Raw genomic sequence first — 21,523 nt, 5'->3', positions numbered from 1 at the left:
AATCACACCCGTGTGAACTGAGTGGTGCAACTCCCCCTCCCCCCCCTCTCTCTCTCTCTCTCATTAGCAGGCAACAGTGCAGCACTATCTCTCTCTCTCTCTGTTTCTGGCACAACAGCGCCACTTTTGCCCCTACTGGTACTCTAAACATAGTAACATAGTAACATAGTCACATAGTCACATAGGTTAGGACGGACATTGCTGTTCCTTGGAGTGGTTGCACCACTCAAAAACAGACTAGAGAGATGTTTTGTGTGAGTCCGTGACCACCGCGGCGTGACGTCATTTTGTAGTTTACGGTGGTCACCTTTTCACCGAAAACTTGACTATGAATAGGCCTTTACCACCGCGGCGTGACCTCATTTTGTAGTTTACGGTGGTCACCTTTTCACCGAAAACTGGACTATTAGGTGCGTTCACACGGGCAGATGAGATGATGCAAAGACGCATTGTGAGTTGATTTGGAACAGCTATAGGCCTACTATACTGTACATGAATCATTTCGGTCTTTGCAACGTCATGTTGTTGGCTTCCATTGACAATGAATGGTAGACTGCATCGTTAAATCTGCCCCTTTCTTTGGCCCCCTGGTGTTCGTGGAATGAACTGCAAGCCAGATTAAAACTGGCCTTGACAGTTCCATTGAGAAGCTTCAAAAGGATCATCTTAACTGTACAATCCAACACCTGCACATGTTCGGATGTGTACTAGCCTTCACATATGCCCATATAGGCCTATTTATTGTTTTTTTTTGTTCCCGTCCATAAATGTACTTGTGTATTTGCCACCGAGTGGCGCGCCATGAGCTTGTGGGTCTGCTATCTTTTGAAAAATCGTGAAAATGTGGCGCAAATCTTTGAATATATATTCTTCGTTGTTAACTCAAATCTTTGCTTCTGGGGGGGGGGGGGGGGGGGGGGGGGGGGGTCCCTGGAACAACATATTTTCAGATGGGGGTCGGCGGCCAAATACATATATATTTTTGGGGGTCCTTGGACATGAAACTGTTTGAGAACCACTGACACAGAAACATGGGTTTTTCAGATAACTGTCAGCATTTAGAAGGCATTTGTAGAACCGTCCTCATGGTCTAAATGGGTGTTAACTAGTGCGAGTCCTCTCTCTCTCTCTGGTAGAGCTTGATGACGCCGGCGTCGTGGAACCTCTTCCAGGTCTTCATCTCCATCATGTAGTCGTGGTTGATGTAGAACACCACCTTGGTCTTCTCACGCTCCATGTAGTAGTTAGGATATTTAGCGTAGTCCTCCGTCATGAAGCCGTACGCGTCCACCTGGCCGGGGGGGGGGGGGGGGGGGGGGAGGGGAGAGACAACAAACAACTCAGGAGACAAATTGACCCGAACAGAACAAAGGACATTCGACCGTGCACATGCACGATAAAGAGGAACTTTTTTCAGGACAGAGAAAAACATTGTTACACATGGCTGTGCGTGCGTGTTTGTGTGTGTGTGTGTGTGTGTGTGTGTGTGTGTGTGTGATATTTAGTCGACTATAAGTTATAACTAGACTAATGCTAAAGCATTCCAGCTGACATTCCAGCTGTCTGTACTACTGTCACCTTTACAGGTACATAATCGGTAAACTTAACTTCTTTGCTAACAAAATTCACTATATCGGTTGCATATATGGGTTATCAGTGATTGTCCCCGCTCTAAAATCGGGTATCAGTATCGGTTACAAAATTCGTTCGGGACATATATCCTACCACGTCACACAGGTGTGCATTAATAATGATTCTACCACGCCACACAGGTGTGCATTAATTAATTATCCTACCACATCACAGGTGTGCAAGGCCAGAAATAACGTGAAGGCCCCGTTGGACGGTCTGACCACCGACCAGTTCTTCCCGCTGAGAACAGAGGACTTCAAGAACCTTTTGGAAGGAAACACATGATATCATCACAAATTAATCAGAGTCAAGTTGCATTTGTCTCGAGACAGGTGTACAGCTGTTAAAGAAGTGGGTGCACTTGTCTTTTTCGCGCACGCTCCAAAAGTTGTGTTGTATTTTGTGAGAAGAGAGAGCATAGAGGCAGAGTGAGAGCAGAAGGGAAAGATACTCAGGTCAAATATAAGAAATAAAGAAATATACATAGCCTACAGATAATGTGATAACCAACCACACAAAAATACATTTGAACTCAACTGACTACGGTAAGTTGGTTTTGGTGAATACATGTTTGAATATTAGATGAATATTCTCAGTTTACAAGTTAATAGCACTAAAATGTCTGTGATCTACTGATCTTACATATGTACATTTCATGTATTCCAATTTAAATACACAGCCATATAGATCAGTCCTATCCACGCACGGGTAGCAGACTGACGTCGTTAGCATTTCAATTTGTAGCACTGCGTGTGTACGAATACGAGACTGCTCGCCCCTTTACCAACTAGCCCCCGCGATTCTTTTAAATGTAGTTAACAGTTAATTTAGTTATTATCTTGTATACAGATTTATTTGATTGCATAGTAGTCGATCTCTATACTCTGTAAAATTTAGAAAGAACAACATGTCACAGAGACGGTGACTGCTTAATTAAGTTAATTTATGACCTTCTAGCAGTTCATTTCGTTTTATTAATCACATTTCTTCCATGTTGCCCATGTTTTGTAATGGCATCATCATGCTATTATGCCCGTGGATATACAGAGTGAACTTAACAATGATAAATTAATATGATAATACCTTTTAAATAAAGGTAGAGTAGTGGGGCGAGATGGAAAAGGGGCGAGCGGACATGTTACCGTGTGTACTCACCCAGTAAATTAATTGCTAAGACTTGGAGTCGTTTTGGGGACTAGCTAGGCTAAACTAACTAGACTAACTAGACTGAACATATCAAAACTTCCTTCAGGAAGCACAAATGTATGGGGCGCACAAAATAGGTGGTGTGATCAATTACCCAACACCAATCACAACACACCTGTCAATTGTGTGCCCCATACGTTTGTGCTTCCCAAACACTGACTGTTCCCAAGGGAAGTTTTCATATTCAGTCCAGCTTTTCCTCATAGAAAAGTAGTGATATTTTACTTTAATTTTCTGCCAGAACTTTCAAATGGATATGAAACTAGAGGACAATATCTGACTCCGATTCTTAGAAAAAAAGAATTACTGGGTGAGAACACATGCAGTGCTACAAGTTTGAAAGCCGACGTGGTCATACAGTCTATGACTGTGTATTTGGAATACATGATTCCATGAAATGTATGTAAGATCACAGACATATAGGCTATATATAGGGCTATTAACAATATTGGAAAGGTGATTAGATAAAATAATGCCAGACAATACTGTTGGCTGCTAGTACCGTCACAGAAAAAGTGAAACCAAGAGTAAATTGTCCAACGGACAAGTACAATTTGAATGCACTTTTTAATACTGTATGTATTGTAAGATGTATTACTTGTCCCGGACAACAGGACAAGTTTAATGTCAAGCCACTGATACTGTATGCAGGTAATTGTGTACATGTTGTTTATAGATATAAATGGTACCATCTGGTGCATTTGTTGTGAGGACCAATTATATCTGGTATTATCATTAACCTCTTAAGTGGGGGGCCCACTTGCCATATTCTCACGGACCAAATCGCCGGTGTAGAGGGAAAACACTAGGGGTCCTAGCTTAGAGTATATATGAATAGAGACGGCACCGGATTTCTCCTCCCATCCACTTGCATTAAGTTGCTCAACAGCGCATGAGGCGAATTCACTCCTCCTTCCGGGTAGGAACAGAGTGCATTCTGGGATGTATTGGCCCAAACACATGAACGCGCTGGCCATTGACTATCATTGCACGCGTTCACGTATGAAACAGCGTTCACGTGTCATCATGAACGTGCGCAATGATAGTCAACGGACCAGCGCGTTCATGTGTTTGGACCAGCGCTGCAATACCAAATTCAGCCACTATGTCCATTTCGCCTCAGGGTTTCCTCCGGGTACCGTCTCTATTCATATATACTCTAAGGGTCCTAGAGTATTTCACAGCAAACGTTTTTAACTCAAATCTTTGCTTCTGAGGGGGGGGGGGTCCCCTGAACAAAATATTTTCATATGGGGGTCCTCGGCCGAATACAGATAATTCTGGGGGTCCTTGACATGGGACTGGACCAAACCAAACCAAATACAGATAATTCTGGGGGTCCTTGACATGGGACTGGACCAAACCAAACCAAATACAGATAATTCTGGGGGTCCTTGACATGGGACTGGACCAAACCAAACCAAATACAGATAATTCTGGGGGTCCTTGACATGGGACTGGACCAAACCAAACCAAATATAGATAATTCTGGGACTCCTTGACATGGGACTGGACCAAACCAAATATAGATAATTCTGGGACTCCTTGACATGGGACTGGACCAAACCAAATATAGATAATTCTGGGACTCCTTGACATGGGACTGGACCAAACCAAACCAAATACAGATAATTCTGGGGGTCCTTGACATGGGACTGGACCAAACCAAACGCAGGCCTCACCTGTTCCGCACGTATCGGAGGAAGTCCGGGTGAAGGACATAGAAGCGCTCTTCATCAAACTGGCCGGCGTAGGATGTCCAGGGCCTGCCGGGTCAAAGGTCAACACAGTGACATCATTAAAACACCCCGGGGGTATTTGTAACCATTAAATCAGTGCGCCCAGCGATTTGCAGCTACGGAGCCCTTTTCAGGGTGCACCAGGCGCCATCTTGGATGTAGCTGAAGTAGCTAGATGTAGCCTAAACACCCCCGAGGCGATCGACGACAACGGGAGGTATGATTACTTCTAACGCGACAAGCGACGGGACCGCGATGGGCCGTCTAACACAGGGGTTCTCAACCCGTGGGTCGCGACCCCTCGGGGGGTCGCCAAATTATTTTAGGGGGTCCCCAAATTATTTTCAAAAAAGAAAAAAAATATATATATATTTTTTTTAAATTTTATTTTCACGATTTTTCGAAAATAGCAGACCTACAAGCTCGTAGCGCGCCACTCGGTGGCGCGCTATGAGCTTGTAGATCTGCTATTTTTCAATAGCTAAATTATAACAATGCTTAAAACACCAAAAGGGGTTCCCGCCCAAAATGGTTTAAGGTTATTGTAGCAGTCAATTTATATTGGGGGTCGGGAGGGGGCGGGGCGGGGGTCCCGAGACGTTGCCAAAGCATTTCCGGGGGTCCCCGGCCAAAAACGTTGAGAACCCCTGGTCTAACACATAATCTTTGGTTAGAATTGGACGGATTGATTTTAGATCAAGAGTTATTCACGTTTGCAGATTTTTCCTCTCATCCACTAAAATGGGGGGGGGAACATTTTGGATGACTTCCCGACCGGAAATTACATCGAATGTTGCCCAACAGGCGCTCCCAGCCTGTGGAGCGATGCGCTCGGTTATGATATCATTAATGTTCCGCCCTGTGATTAATCTCCGTCCTGAGTGCTGAGCGTAACTATTTGATAGGACGGAGACCTATCACCTCGTAGGGCATTAAGCAACTAGTCGACTAGTTTACTAGTCGACTAGTAAATCCACTAGTCGACCTTGCTGGTACTAGTCGACTAGTTGATAAGAAAAAAAAAAAAAAAATGAACCCTTTTTTTTTTTTTTTTTTTTAAACATAAAAGGTGGTTTAACAACTAGTCGACTAGTCGACTAGTAAACTAGGCAACTAGTCAACTAGTAAAAATGACTAGAAGTGAATGCCCTACACTCGGAGACTGTGACATCATGGCCTGCCAGGTCAACATACAACAAACAACACAGTTGTTTCGTTCACACGGCAGACGCAAAGACGGGCGGGAGTATCATTTGGAGCAGCTGCGTGCATTGTTGCGTCTTTGCATCGTCACGTCGCTGGCTCCCATTGACAATGAGTGGTAGACTGTATCTTTGCATCGTCATGTCGCTGGCTCCCATTGACAATGAGTGGTAGACTGTATCTTTGCATCGTCATGTCGCTGGCTCCCATTGACAATGAATGGTAGACTGCATCTTTGCATCGTCATGTCACTGGCTCCCATTGACAATGAAAGGTAGGTAGACTGTATATTTGCATCGTCATGTCGCTGGCTCCCATTGACAATGAGTGGTAGACTGCATCTTTGCATCGTCATGTCGCTGGCTCCCATTGACAATGAATGGTAGACTGTATCTTTGCATCGTCACGTCGCTGGCTCCCATTGACAATGAGTGGTAGACTGTATCTTTGCATCGTCATGTCGCTGGCTCCCATTGACAATGAATGGTAGACTGCATCTTTGCATCGTCATGTCACTGGCTCCCATTGACAATGAAAGGTAGGTAGACTGTATATTTGCATCGTCATGTCACTGGCTCCCATTGACAATGAATGGTAGACTGTATATTTGCATCGTCATGTCGCTGGCTCCCATTGACAATGAGTGGTAGACTGCATCTTTGCATCGTCATGTCGCTGGCTCCCATTGACAATGAAAGGTAGGTAGACTGTATATTTGCATCGTCATGTCGCTGGCTCCCATTGACAATGAATGGTAGACTGTATCTTTGCATCGTCATCTCGCTGGCTCCCATTGACAATGAGTGGTAGACTGCATCTTTGCATCGTCATGTCGCTGGCTCCCATTGACAATGAGTGGTAGACTGTATCTTTGCATCGTCATGTCGCTGGCTCCAATTGACAATGAGTGGTAGACTGCATCTTTGCATCGTCATGTCACTGGCTCCCATTGACAATGAAAGGTAGGTAGACTGTATCTTTGCATCGTCATGTCACTGGCTCCCATTGACAATGAGTGGTAGACTGCATCTTTGCATCGTCATGTCGCTGGCTCCCATTGACAATGAGTGGTAGACTGTATCTTTGCATCGTCATGTCGCTGGCTCCAATTGACAATGAGTGGTAGACTGTATCTTTCCATCGTCATGTCACTGGCTCCCATTGACAATGAATGGTATAGGTAGACGGTATCTTTGCATTGTCATGTCGCTGGCTCCCATTGACAATGAATGGTAGACTGCATCTTTGCATCTTCATGTCACTGGCTCCCATTGACAATGAAAGGTAGGTAGACTGTATATTTGCATCGTCATGTCACTGGCTCCCATTGACAATGAATGGTAGACTGTATCTTTGCATCGTCACGTCGCTGGCTCCCATTGGCAATGAATGGTAGACTGTATCTTTGCATCGTCATGTCGCTGGCTCCCATTGACAATGAGTGGTAGACTGCATCTTTGCATCGTCATGTCGCTGGCTCCCATTGACAATGAGTGGTAGACTGCATCTTTGCATCGTCATGTCGCTGGCTCCCATTGACAATGAGTGGTAGACTGTATCTTTGCATCGTCATGTCACTGGCTCCCATTGACAATGAGTGGTAGACTGCATCTTTGCATCGTCATGTCGCTGGCTCCCATTGACAATGAGTGGTAGACTGTATCTTTGCATCGTCATGTCGCTGGCTCCAATTGACAATGAGTGGTAGACTGCATCTTTGCATCGTCATGTCGCTGGCTCCCATTGACAATGAGTGGTAGACTGTATCTTTGCATCGTCATGTCACTGGCTCCCATTGACAATGAATGGTATAGGTAGATGGTATCTTTGCATCGTCACGTCGCTGGCTCCCATTGACAATAAATGGTAGACTGTATCTTTGCATCGTCATGTCGCTGGCTCCCATTGACAATGAATGGTAGACTGTATATTTGCATCGTCATGTCGCTGGCTCCCATTGACAATGAGTGGTAGACTGCATCTTTGCATCGTCATGTCGCTGGCTCCCATTGACAATGAAAGGTAGGTAGACTGTATATTTGCATCGTCATGTCGCTGGCTCCCATTGACAATGAATGGTAGACTGTATCTTTGCATCGTCATCTCGCTGGCTCCCATTGACAATGAGTGGTAGACTGCATCTTTGCATCGTCATGTCGCTGGCTCCCATTGACAATGAGTGGTAGACTGTATCTTTGCATCGTCATGTCGCTGGCTCCAATTGACAATGAGTGGTAGACTGCATCTTTGCATCGTCATGTCACTGGCTCCCATTGACAATGAAAGGTAGGTAGACTGTATCTTTGCATCGTCATGTCACTGGCTCCCATTGACAATGAGTGGTAGACTGCATCTTTGCATTGTCATGTCGCTGGCTCCCATTGACAATGAGTGGTAGACTGTATCTTTGCATCGTCATGTCGCTGGCTCCAATTGACAATGAGTGGTAGACTGTATCTTTCCATCGTCATGTCACTGGCTCCCATTGACAATGAATGGTATAGGTAGACGGTATCTTTGCATCGTCATGTCGCTGGCTCCCATTGACAATGAATGGTAGACTGCATCTTTGCATCTTCATGTCACTGGCTCCCATTGACAATGAAAGGTAGGTAGACTGTATATTTGCATCGTCATGTCACTGGCTCCCATTGACAATGCATGGTAGACTGTATCTTTGCATCGTCACGTCGCTGGCTCCCATTGGCAATGAATGGTAGACTGTATCTTTGCATCGTCATGTCGCTGGCTCCCATTGACAATGAGTGGTAGACTGCATCTTTGCATCGTCATGTCGCTGGCTCCCATTGACAATGAGTGGTAGACTGCATCTTTGCATCGTCATGTCGCTGGCTCCCATTGACAATGAGTGGTAGACTGTATCTTTGCATCGTCATGTCACTGGCTCCCATTGACAATGAATGGTATAGGTAGATGGTATCTTTGCATCGTCATGTCGCTGGCTCCCATTGACAATGAGTGGTAGACTGCATCTTTGCATCGTCATGTCGCTGGCTCCCATTGACAATGAGTGGTAGACTGCATCTTTGCATCGTCATGTCGCTGGCTCCCATTGACAATGAGTGGTAGACTGTATCTTTGCATCGTCATGTCGCTGGCTCCAATTGACAATGAGTGGTAGACTGCATCTTTGCATCGTCATGTCACTGGCTCCCATTGACAATGAATGGTATAGGTAGATGGTATCTTTGCATCGTCATGTCGCTGGCTCCCATTGACAATGAGTGGTAGACTGTATCTTTGCATCGTCATGTCACTGGCTCTCATTGACAATGAGTGGTAGTCGTAGACTGTATCTTTGCATCGTCATGTCGCTGGCTCCCATTGACAATGAGTGGTAGACTGCATCTTTGTGGCTGCCCGTGTGAACGCAACAAGTGACATAGCGGTAACTCACTCACTGTGTGACATCATGTCAACAGCATGCTAATTAAATAGCCTGCAGCAAACAAGAGTAGGCCACATATCGGTGTCGGACGATATTTGCCGTTATCGGTCAATATCGGTATTATTGGCAAATGAAACTGACATTAACTTATGGCATTAGCCGATACAGTATATATCTGTTGTTGATAAGCATAGGCTACATTTTATGTTGGCTATTGGTGTGTTGGTTATCTGCAGCCTACTTAAGCTGTAGATTCCGAACAAGTATTCCTTGTATTGAAGATGTATTTGTTTCCCTGACAAAAGGGAGAAATAAAAACAAAAACTGAATATATATCAGGTATTGGCTAAATTGTTATTTTAAACATCAGTATCGGGCCAAGATTTCCATAAACAAGAGTGTGTGTGCATCGCCTCTAACATATGACCGGACAATTTATACATAATGGACCAATTAAGTCCATTCGGGCTTGGTCCCTTAAAATGGCACCATATTACAATGAGCAGGAGCAATATGAAGAAATGGGTGGTCGTGGTCGTGGGCGTACCTCATGCCTTCATAAGCGCCCGCTGGTACCGTGGTTCGGTTCAGGAGACCTGTGAGCCACTGGAAGTCCCTCATCCCTTCAGGAATCAACACGTACTTTATTCCCTGCAAAACAAGTGACACACACACAGAAAGCACAGGCACATGCTCAGCATCGTGTGTGTGTGTGTGCGTGTGTGTGTGTGTGTGTGTGTGTGTGTGTGTGTGTGTGTGTGTGTGTGTGTGCGCGCGTGTGTGTGCGTGCGTGCGTGCGTGCGTGCGTGCGTGCGTGCGTGCGTGCGTGCGTGTGCGTGTGTGGTGTATGAGAGTGAGTGAGAGATGTAGCTGGTCATCATAACTTGATGACCACCAGTGGTTTCCTATGGAGACACAAAAAGGCCCCTTTTCTACCAGGGTGGATTGATTGATTGATTGATTGATTGTTATAAGTATTTATATTTATATACAGTTTGGAGAATTACAGTACATTTCGAGCACAACTCAACACAAAACTGTTAACAGTGGACGACACACTGATAAAGCATTACACTTGTTTACAATGGGGTCCACCATTTTCAATTCATCAGAACATTTAGAGACGTACAGATATACACTTCCATATAGCCAAAAAACGGGAAATCATCATTAAAGGAGGTAAAAAGGGAACCGGTTCAGTTATTATTTCCTGCGTAATATTGAACCAGTTCAGACTAGTGTTTCCACTGAAAATGAATTGGTTCAGAACCCTAAAGGTTGGTTCAGAACTGGTTTTAGCACCCAGGTTCAAAACCAAAGGGTCTCCTTTGTGTCTCCATAGAGAACCGGCACTGCTAGTCATGACATTATTGGCTTTAGGAAAGCGACAAAAACAACATCCATGAATTCAAGGCTCCAACATGGTAGCTCCATGGTAGCAGAGTGTTTCCAGTGAGCCAACGTGTAATGCACAACAGCGGCAGCACCCTGCAGGCTCTGTTTGAATGACCAGGAGGATGGAACAGAGCCTTCATTAGCATCATCGGTAACACCTGTGAAGGAAGTATAGGGAAGAGGCCCGGAAGTACTAGGAAGAGTTCTTTCCAACATGGCAGCTGTGCAATTATACACCCTATTCAAACCACATGGCCTGCTCTGAGTTTGTCTACATAGCTCATCATGGGGGACACTGTGGAAGCCTTGTCTACATACCTCATCATGGGGGACACTGTGGAAGCCTTGCCTACACCTCATCATGGGGGACACTGTGGAAGCCTTGTCTACATGTACCTCATCATGGGGGACACTGTGGAAGCCTTGTTTACATACCTCATCGTGAGGGACACTGTGGAAGCCTTGTTTGCATACCTCATCGTGGGGGACACTGTGGAAGCCTTGCCTACATGTACCTCATCGTGGGGGACACTGTGGAAGCCTTGTCTACATGTACCTCGTCGTGGGGGACACTGTGGAAGCCTTGTTTACATACCTCATCGTGGGGGACACTGTGGAAGCCTTGCCTACATGTACCTCGTCGTGGGGGACACTGTGGAAGCCTTGTCTACATACCTCATTGTGGGGGACACTGTGGAAGCCTTGTCTACATACCTCGTCGTGGGGGACACTGTGGAAGCCTTGCCTACATACCTCATCGTGGGGGACACTGTGGAAGCCTTGTCTACATACCTCATCGTGGGGGACACTGTGGAAGCCTTGTCTACATACCTCATCGTGGGGGACACTTCACTGTGGAAGCCTTGTCTACATACTTCATCGTGGGGGACACTGTGGAAGCCTTGTCTACATGTACCTCATCATGGGGGACACTTCACTGTGGAAGCCTTGTCTACATACCTCATCGTGGGGGACACTGCAGAAGCCTTGCCTACATGTACCTCATCGTGGGGGACACTGTGGAAGCCTTGCCTACATGTACCTCATCATGGGGGACACTGTGGAAGCCTTGCCTACATGTACCTCATCATGGGGGACACTGTGGAAGCCTTGCCTACATGTACCTCATCGTGGGGGACACTGTGGAAGCCTTGTCTACATGTACCTCATCATGGGGGACACTGTGGAAGCCTTGTCTATGCACAACAGCGGCAGCACCCTGCAGGCTCTGTTTGAATGACCAGGAGGATGGAACAGAGCCTTCATTAGCATCATCGGTAACACCTGTGAAGGAAGTATAGGGAAGAGGCCCGGAAGTACTAGGAAGAGTTCTTTCCAACATGGCAGCTGTGCAATTATACACCCTATTCAAACCACATGGCCTGCTCTGAGTTTGTCTACATAGCTCACCATGGGGGACACTGTGGAAGCCTTGTCTACATACCTCATCATGGGGGACACTGTGGAAGCCTTGCCTACATCTCATCATGGGGGACACTGTGGAAGCCTTGTCTACATGTACCTCATCATGGGGGACACTGTGGAAGCCTTGTTTACATACCTCATTGTGGGGGACACTGTGGAAGCCTTGTTTACATACCTCATCGTGGGGGACACTGTGGAAGCCTTGTTTACATACCTCATTGTGGGGGACACTGTGGAAGCCTTGTTTACATACCTCATCGTGGGGGACACTGTGGAAGCCTTGCCTACATGTACCTCATCGTGGGGGACACTGTGGAAGCCTTGTCTACATGTACCTCGTCGTGGGGGACACTGTGGAAGCCTTGTTTACATACCTCATCGTGGGGGACACTGTGGAAGCCTTGTTTACATACCTCATCGTGGGGGACACTGTGGAAGCCTTGCCTACATGTACCTCGTCGTGGGGGACACTGTGGAAGCCTTGTCTACATACCTCATCGTGGGGGACACTGTGGAAGCCTTGTCTACATACATACCTCATCGTGGGGGACACTGTGGAAGCCTTGTGTACATACCTCATCGTGGGGGACACTGTGGAAGCCTTGCCTACATGTACCTCGTCGTGGGGGACACTGTGGAAGCCTTGCCTACATGTACCTCGTCATGGGGGACACTGTGGAAGCCTTGTCTACATACCTCATCGTGTGGGACACTGGTGTGGGACACTGAGGAAGCCTTGTCGACATACCTCATCGTGGGGGACACTGTGGAAGCCTTGTCTACATACATACCTCATCGTGGGGGACACTGTGGAAGCCTTGTCTACATACCTCATCGTGGGGGACACTGTGGAAGCCTTGTCTACATGTACCTCATCGTGGGGGACACTGTGGAAGCCTTGTCTACATCTACCTCATCATGGGGGACACTGTGGAAGCCTTGCCTACATGTACCTCGTCGTGGGGGACACTGTGGAAGCCTTGCCTACATGTACCTCGTCGTGGGGGACACTGTGGAAGCCTTGCCTACATGTACCTCGTCATGGGGGACACTGTGGAAGCCGTATGGCTTCCAGTACCACAGCGACGTGGTGATGGAGTGTGCCGTGTGGACGTACACCGACGTTCTGTTCCCTACGTCCTGCTCGAAACCTCTGGTCACGGCGCCGTTCATCCTGACAGGGAACAACAACACGGCCACAGTGTTTTAATTTTTTGATTGAATACTTTATTTATTAGACAGTAATGCAAACAGCAACAGAACAGAGGGTTAGGGTATCTTTAACAAGATAAAGTCAGAGCGGGTTTGTTTCCATTCGGGTCCTATGTACAGTATTCACAACACAACACAACACAACACAACACAACACAACACAACTCACTGCCTGGCAGCAGGTGAGTCAGTAGGATACAACAGCAGAGACTAGACAGCACACAAAATGTGTTTGGGGAGGAATCAATTGGCTCAGACCCATCTAATAGAAGAGGTACGATCTAGAGGGGGCAGAAACCGAGCGCTCGAGCGCTGTTCATGCAGCCTGAACTGAGACAAGCTGAAGTTGGAAATACATTGTTTTCAACGAGGGTGGTGCAAATAAGAGCTATTTTAAGCATGTGTGCAACATGACAACTGTTTTTAAAAAGTATTGTACAGTAACAACTAAAGTCTCTTCAATGTTTATGTTGTACTATTACTACAAAACAATCTAAAATAAAGGGATTTAAGATCATTAAAGCTGGGCTGTTGCCTGGGTCCAATGCATTTCTGCCTACTTCCGGTCCAGGACTTCCGGTCCCAGTTGGTTGTCCCCATGCTCAATAGAAGTCTATCTAGGAGAGCCGCCATTGGACTGAAGCCCCATGAAGAGAACGCAGTTTGCGTAACTCTGTCTATATCTAAGGCTCTGAATTGGCATAACGACTGCAATTGGGGAGAAAAAGGGGGGTAACAAACATTTGGAAGGTTCTGAGTGACCCTTCGTAGTAGAAAAGATACCATTAGACTAGAAAACACCATTTTACACCGGGGTTGAAACGGTTCCGTTCTTTGTTCCCGCCTAATTTTAATAATAATAAAATAATAAATGTGCCACGTCTCTGGGTACGCGCGTACGTACGTGCGTGCGTGCGTGCGTGCGTGCGTACGTGTGTGTACGGTTGTAATGCACGTAACTCGAGAACCGACTTCACATTCGACACACACGTTCCACACCTCCACAGGGAGTGCAGTGCCAGGTATCGAGTCGGTCGGACCCACAAAAGGCTCTGGTCAGGCTCTGCCAGTGGGCCTAATGAGGCCACCTCCTTTCACCTGTGCAATTTCCAGCCTCTGCCTCAGCCAATTGAGGCTCAACCAATCAGGCTCTGCCAGTGGGCCGAATTGATTGCCAAGTACACTTTTCAGTTTGCAGTCTTCACACAAAGGCACATACACAGATCTCCATGTGCATGTGTGGGACACCCACCGGCTGACAGTTAAAACGGGTGCTATGACAACGTATATCATTAGGTTCCCAAGTTGCATCGTTCCCAAGTAGGTCGGTGGCCGACTGCGACGGGCACGTACAGGTCTAGTAATTATAAACCATCGTAAAAAATAAAGAACGGAATCAGTTATTTTTGTTTTGGTGGAAAGGGGGCCTTTGTGCTATTGGGACCTCTTAAGCCATACATGGGCTACTGGTCGGCCCGGGGGCCACATGCGGCACCCACCTTCACTTAATGTGGCCCTCAGGTTAATACTGATATATTATTGATTTCAGCTTACTAGTATTAAATGCATTTGAAATTAAATTAAATCCAATTCAAAAATAGCAAAGCATTATTCAGGATTTCAATTAAAATATAGTAAAAATAGCCGGCTACGACAGTAATATGCAATGTGGCCCTCTGGAGTGAGTGTGGAAATATAGTGGCCCTCTGGAGTGAGTGTGGAACTATAGTGGCCCTCTGGAGTGAGTGTGGAACTATAGTGGCCCTCTGGAGTGAGTGTGGAAATATAGTGGCCCTCTGGAGTGAGTGTGGAACTATAGTGGCTCTCTGGAGTGAGTGTGGAACTATAGTGGCCCTCTGGAGTGAGTGTGGAACTATAGTGGCCCTCTGGAGTGAGTGTGGACATATAGTGGCCCTCTGGAGTGAGTGTGGAACTATAGTGGCACTCTGGAGTGAGTGTGGAACTATAGTGGCCCTCTGTAGTGAGTGTGGAACTATAGTGGCTCTCTGGAGTGAGTGTGGAACTATAGTGGCCCTCTGTAGTGAGTGTGGAACTATAGTGGCCCTCTGTAGTGAGTGTGGAACTATAGTGGCTCTCTGGAGTGAGTGTGGAACTATAGTGGCCCTCTGTAGTGAGTGTGGAACTATAGTGGCCCTCTGTAGTGAGTGTGGAACTATAGTGGCTCTCTGGAGTGAGTGTGGAACTATAGTGGCCCTCTGTAGTGAGTGTGGAACTATAGTGTCCCTCTGTAGTGAGTGTGGAACTATAGTGGCCCTCTGTAGTGAGTGTGGAACTATAGTGGCTCTCTGGAGTGAGTGTGGAACTATAGTGGCCCTCTGTAGTGAGTGTGGAACTATAGTGGCCCTCTGTAGTGAGTGTGGAACTATAGTGGCTCTCTGGAGTGAGTGTGGAACTATAGTGGCCCTCTGTAGTGAGTGTGGAACTATAGTGGCTCTCTGGAGTGAGTGTGGAACTATAGTGGCCCTCTGTAGTGAGTGTGGAACTATAGTGGCCCTCTGGAGTGAGTGTGGAACTATAGTGGCCCTCTGTAGTGAGTGTGGAACTATAGTGGCCCTCTGTAGTGAGTGTGGAACTATAGTGGCCCTCTGGAGTGAGTGTGGAACTATAGTGGCCCTCTGTAGTGAGTGTGGAACTATAGTGGCCCTCTGGAGTGAGTGTGGAACTATAGTGGCCCTCTGCCCTCTGTAGTGAGTGTGGAACTATAGTGGCCCTCTGTAGTGAGTGTGGAACTATAGTGGCCCTCTGTAGTGAGTGTGGAACTATAGTGGCCCTCTGTAGTGAGTGTGGAACTATAGTGGCCCTCTGTAGTGAGTGTGGAACTATAGTGGCCCTCTGTAGTGAGTGTGGAACTACACTGGTACAGTATAAACCCACAACGTCTCACTCATAGTCCAGTTGTTTGTCTTACATGTTTTGTAATGTTCTCAAACCGCTGTTCAATCACGCTGTGCACTCGACTCATGCAAATGGTTTGTTCTAATGTCAACAGTTGTACAGCACTAGCACTGTACAATGAGGGGACGTTTGTGAACACACTTGTGATTAAACAAACTCTCGTTGGACTCTCGTAATCCGATTTACAACAGCTGTTATCGTGCTACTAATTCAACTTCTTTTTCACTTCCTCTTCCTTCCGATTGATGGTGTGAACTATCCAGCTATCCACTCAGCAGTGGTATATAGCTAAGCGTAACAAAGTACATTTAGTGTTTTATGTAAAGCGCTATATACATTTGAGATATTATTATTATTATTATTATTATTAACTCAAGTACTGTTTTTTTCCACAAGAGGGTCACATATAAATAGCCGATCTACAAGGTCCTTGTAAATCTGCTATTTTCAGCAAGTGTAAAATCAGCCATTACGACGGCATCAAGGCCCCACCAAAACACATTTTAATCGACTGAATCACCTGTAGATTTAGTCATAAGACTAAAATCTTATGACATTTAGTCGACTAAAACTAGACTAACACCAAAACATTCCGGGTGACTAAAACTAAAATGAAAACTATTCAAGAGACTATCTGACTAAAACTAAAATAGAAATGTGCTGCCAAAAAAACCAACACTGACCGGAACACAAACTCGTGAGCGTCTATCTCCTTCCCCATGCCGGAGCCGTTGAGGATGCCTCCGTTGCCGACCACGGCGCAGCGCACGCAGCCTCCAGGCTGTCTGGACGCCTGCAGCAGCAGCGGATGCGTTGGTTCTGGGATCAGATCCACGGCCACTTTCACGTCTGCACAAGAGTGTGCTAGTGTTTTACATTAGAGAGAAACTTCATTGAAAATGCACAGTATATTGTAGGGGTGTGTAACGATACATTTTAACAGCGATACGATACGTATCATGGTTGACGATACGATACATGGACGATATTGGTTAATTTTGGGCGATACGATACGATTCAATGATTTGACATCGATACAGTAACTATTTAAAATACATTGACATTATTTTAAACTAAGTAATTAAACCCCTCTTTTTCTTTTTTCTTCTAAAAATTGCTAAATACCACGCACAGAAATGTAGTATTGATTATTGATTATTTGCATATAGCAAAACGATTCGATACCGATTATTTGCATGGCAAGACGATCAATGTGGAGTTATTCATACCATTTGATGCCTTTCGCTATAGGTTGCATGCCATGGCACCCTAATGGAGCCATGAGTTACCAAATTAGCTAGCCTGCAAGCCGACCCCCTGGGTAGGGCCGCCTCTCAGGCTTATATGGCAGGAAAAAGCTATTTTCTGTCTCTTTCCTGTAACAACCTACTGGGGAAACATCCCACAGTGATGAGACCAGGCTTTAGTTTAGGCCTTGCAACCACAAGATTGAGCCGTGTAAACACACGATCTGACTTCTAAATGGACTAACGGTATGAGACATTCTATTTCTGTATTAACATTATATCATTGCATATTAGTACAATATCAGTTAAATAGCTGTAAACATAATGTGCTATTTGCTCTGTTTCTTTGTCATCCTTATAGGTTTTAATTACCTGACTAACGGTTTAGACCACAGTCTAACTAACTAGACCTCAGTCTAAACTACTAGTAAGGGCATTTTATCAGGTATTTGACCAATCTGGGAACTAAATCGTTACCAAGAAATTTCTTCACCAATGTGTTTCTAAAGGTGTCTAATAACATGTACTAAAAGTTTGAAATTCAACTCCCGTGGGAAAATTGAGTTATTAGCATAATATGTGACCATACCCATAACATCCTATATAAGGCAAAAAAGTCCAAATTTCATCATTCTTTAAGTAGCATGTGACATATGAAACTACTATTCTGAATCCATTCCAAGCATTAGTTTTGCACAAAAAACACTCCTTGTGAGGAAAACGGCCACACAAACGTGATGAGGTCAGCACATTTGGTCAACTGGATATGGCCTAATTTAGCCCAAGGAGTGTTTTTTGTGCAAAACTAATGCTTGGAATGGATTCAGAATCATGCAAACACCCTAGTTTCATATGTCACATGCTACTTAAAGAATGATGAAATTTGGACTTTTTTGCCTTATATAGGATGTTATGGGTATGGTCACATATTATGCTAATAACTCAATTTTCCCACGGGAGTTGAATTTCAAACTTTTAGTACATGTTATTAGACACCTTTAGAAACACATTGGTGAAGAAATTTCTTGGTAACGATTTAGTTCCCAGATTTTCATAGATTTCTCTTACTATACCAACTATTACTGTCTTGCTTTAGTCTTGCTATTTTCATAAACTAGAGTTTAGGCCAACAAGGCAAACTGAATCCATCCATAATCCTACCAACGTGTGCGTTAATTATATGTGTAAAGAAATGACCAAAAATAATGTAAAAGACACTGGTTTGGATTATTTAAACACTGGAGTAACAGTTTCAAGCTTTAGCATTAAACAGTATATGTCCGAGTACTTTGCTTAGTAGTAACTATTTAGTCGTTATAGGCCGTCCCAGGGGCCTTAGGTCTGATATAAATACCTCAATTGTGCACGATTGAACAAATCAATTAATTAAGCAGCAATAAAGGTGGAAATATTAGATTCCGGGACAATCAATGTTGCTGTTTTCATTTCAATATACTTTCTTGAAATTCTTGAAATTAAAATTGATTTTTTTGATGCAGTTACTATACACACACACACACACACACACGCACACACACACACACACACACACACACACACACACACACACACACACACACACACACACACACACACACACACACACACACACACACACACACACACACACACACAGTGGCGTGCACAGACATTTAGAGGGGCAGGTGCTCAAGTTAAAAAAGGGCACCTTGTGCAGCGCGTGGAACCGGCCGGTTGCCTTAATCCATTTTGGGCGGGAACCCCTTTTGGTGTTAGCATTATGTTATGCTTTAGCTATTGAAAAATAGCAGATCTACAAGCTCATAGCGCGCCACCGAGTGGCGCGCTACGAGCTTGTAGGTCTGCTATTTTTTTTAAAGAAAAATAAAATAAAAAGTTTTTTTTTTCCTTTTCAAAAGGGCACATTGCCAAAAGGGCAGGGGGTGCTCTAGCACCCCCTAGTGTCTATCTGTGCACGCCACTGCACACACACACACACACACACACACCTTCATATTGGTATTCCATGAACCCAAATGGGTTGTTAAAGTGGGCCAGCCTGTTCCACTCGCTCACGCTGAGGTGTTCTTTGTGCATAAATAAACGCACGTCGGGAATGAAAGAACGCATGAAGCTCTGGTCTGCAGACCGCCGTAGGGACTGGGGGCAAGTCTGAAAACACACAATGGTTGATTCATATGAAATGAAAATACATACATTTGCATTTTTACATAAAGGAGGGAATCGCTTACATTCACATTCAATGAGGGGACCATAGACAGAGGTATGAATGGGGAGAGAGAGAGAGAGAGAGAGAGAGAGAGAGAGAGAGAGAGAGAGAGAGAGAGAGTGTGTGTGTAGGCAGCTAAAGTGAGGTAGGGGCAATAATTGACAGAATTCATCTTACACAACAACTATAGCCTAGTTATGCCCTAGACCTGTGGTTCTCAAACTTTTCAGGCCGCGACCCCTCCCCCCCAAAATAATCATATTTGAACTGGGGACCCCCCAAAATAATCATAGCCTATTTGAACTGGGGACCCCCCAAAATAACCATAGCCTATTTGAACTGGGGACCCCCCAAAATAATCATAGCCTATTTGAACTGGGGACCCCACAAAATAATCATATTTGAACTGGGGACCCCCCAAAATATTCATATTTGAACTGGGGACCCCCCGAAATAATCATATTTGAACTGGGGACCCCCCAAAATAATCATATTTGAACTGGGGACCCCCCAAAATATTCATATTTGAACTGGGGACCCCCCGAAATAATCATATTTGAACTGGGGACCCCCCGAAATATTCATATTTGAACTGGGGACCCCCCGAAATAATCATATTTGAACTGGGGACCCCCCGAAATAATCATATTTGAACTGGGGACTCCCCAAACTAATCACACAGTATATGAACCCCACCCTGACAAGCACTTGGAGTTGAGGCATTACATTTAGTCTGCCTCGGTTCCACAGATAAACATTGTAAAAATAATATCCAATCTCGGCTATATTTTCACAATATCTTATGACAATTTGGACAACTGACCAGTTTTTATAGTATACTTTGTTGATTACTTTCGATGGTGTGTACACACACTCTGGACACATCTTCAGTCATGTTCCCGGGGACCCCTCAAAATCATGTGGGCACTGGGGACCCCCTGGGGGTCCCAATCCACTGGTTGAGAACCACTGCCCTGTAGACAGTACTGCAGGTATTCAGATAATGCCAAACACGTGGTCTGAGCTATTGTATACAGTACTATACCCAGTCAAATCCTCTGAATTAAATGTCACTGCGCTGTACTGTACTGTACTGTACTGTACTGTACTGTACTGTACTGTACTGTACTGTACTGTACTGTACTGTACTGTACTGTACTGTATACACCGCTTACCGTCTGCATGGGCTGGCCGCCCCGCTTGTACACGTCCTCGAAATCCCACCGAGGCAGTTTGTCAAAGTCCTTTTTAAAGAGTACGGGCATGGGGGTCTCCCTGGGCGGGGAGGTGGCGAGGGGGGGCTTCGGAGCGGGCATGGGGGTCTCGCTGGGCGGGGAGGTGGCGAGGGGGGGCTTCGGAGCGGGCATGGTCTCGCTGGGCGGGGAGGTGGCGAGGGGGGGCTTCGGAGCGGGCATGGACTCGCTGGGCGGGGAGGTGGCGAGGGGGGGCTTCGGAGCGGGCATGGTCTCGCTGGGCGGGGAGGTGGCGAGGGGGGGCTTCGGAGCGGGCATGGACTCGCTGGGCGGGGAGGTTGCGAGGGGGGGCTTCGGAGCGGGCATGGTCTCGCTGGGCGGGGAGGTGACGAGGGGGGGCTTCGCAGCAGGCATGGTGGGCATGGGGGTCTCCCTGCCCGGGGTGGTATCGGGGGGCATCGCAGTGGTGGTCTTTGACATCGCCGCGCCAGCCTGTGGTCGTCGGGCAGACGGGTGGTCTGCCTTCGTGGCGTCCGCGGCACCGATGGGACCGGTGCGAGACGCGTCATCGTCATGGTGGTCCTTTTGGTTCCAAATGAAAGCGGCAACGATCCAGTCTCCACCTCGTCCTCTCTGGATGTGTGTTTTTGGAGGGAGGGCCGAGCTCAGAGGGTAACTGCACCAAACACACAACCCAAAGCAACATGCCCCGTTAGTCACATATAGTCAGCTTGGGG

At 46.0% G+C, this 21,523-nt stretch overlaps 1 protein-coding gene across 1 annotated transcript; it reads right to left on the bottom strand.

Annotated features, from left to right (window-relative positions):
• Window positions 1–1,105: 1,105 nt before the first annotated feature.
• LOC306919550 (alpha-N-acetylgalactosaminide alpha-2,6-sialyltransferase 2-like) lies at window positions 1,106–21,266 on the bottom strand (the record flags this gene model as incomplete). The annotated part of the gene is made up of 8 exons (XM_079532315.1): window positions 1,106–1,291; window positions 1,797–1,896; window positions 4,521–4,604; window positions 9,737–9,840; window positions 13,045–13,183; window positions 16,821–16,986; window positions 19,373–19,535; window positions 20,769–21,266. The coding sequence occupies 8 exons, from the start codon at window positions 21,264–21,266 to the stop codon at window positions 1,106–1,108; spliced, it is 1,440 nt and encodes a 479-aa protein (XP_079388441.1).
• Between the last annotated feature and the right edge of the window lie 257 nt (window positions 21,267–21,523).

The sequence above is a fragment of the Electrona antarctica genome (genome assembly GCF_951216825.1).
Source record: "Electrona antarctica genome assembly, contig: scaffold_26, whole genome shotgun sequence".
NCBI classification, from domain to species: domain Eukaryota; kingdom Metazoa; phylum Chordata; class Actinopteri; order Myctophiformes; family Myctophidae; genus Electrona; species Electrona antarctica.
Note: the sequence above shows the minus strand (reverse complement) of the source record. Positions and strands in the feature narration are given on the sequence as shown.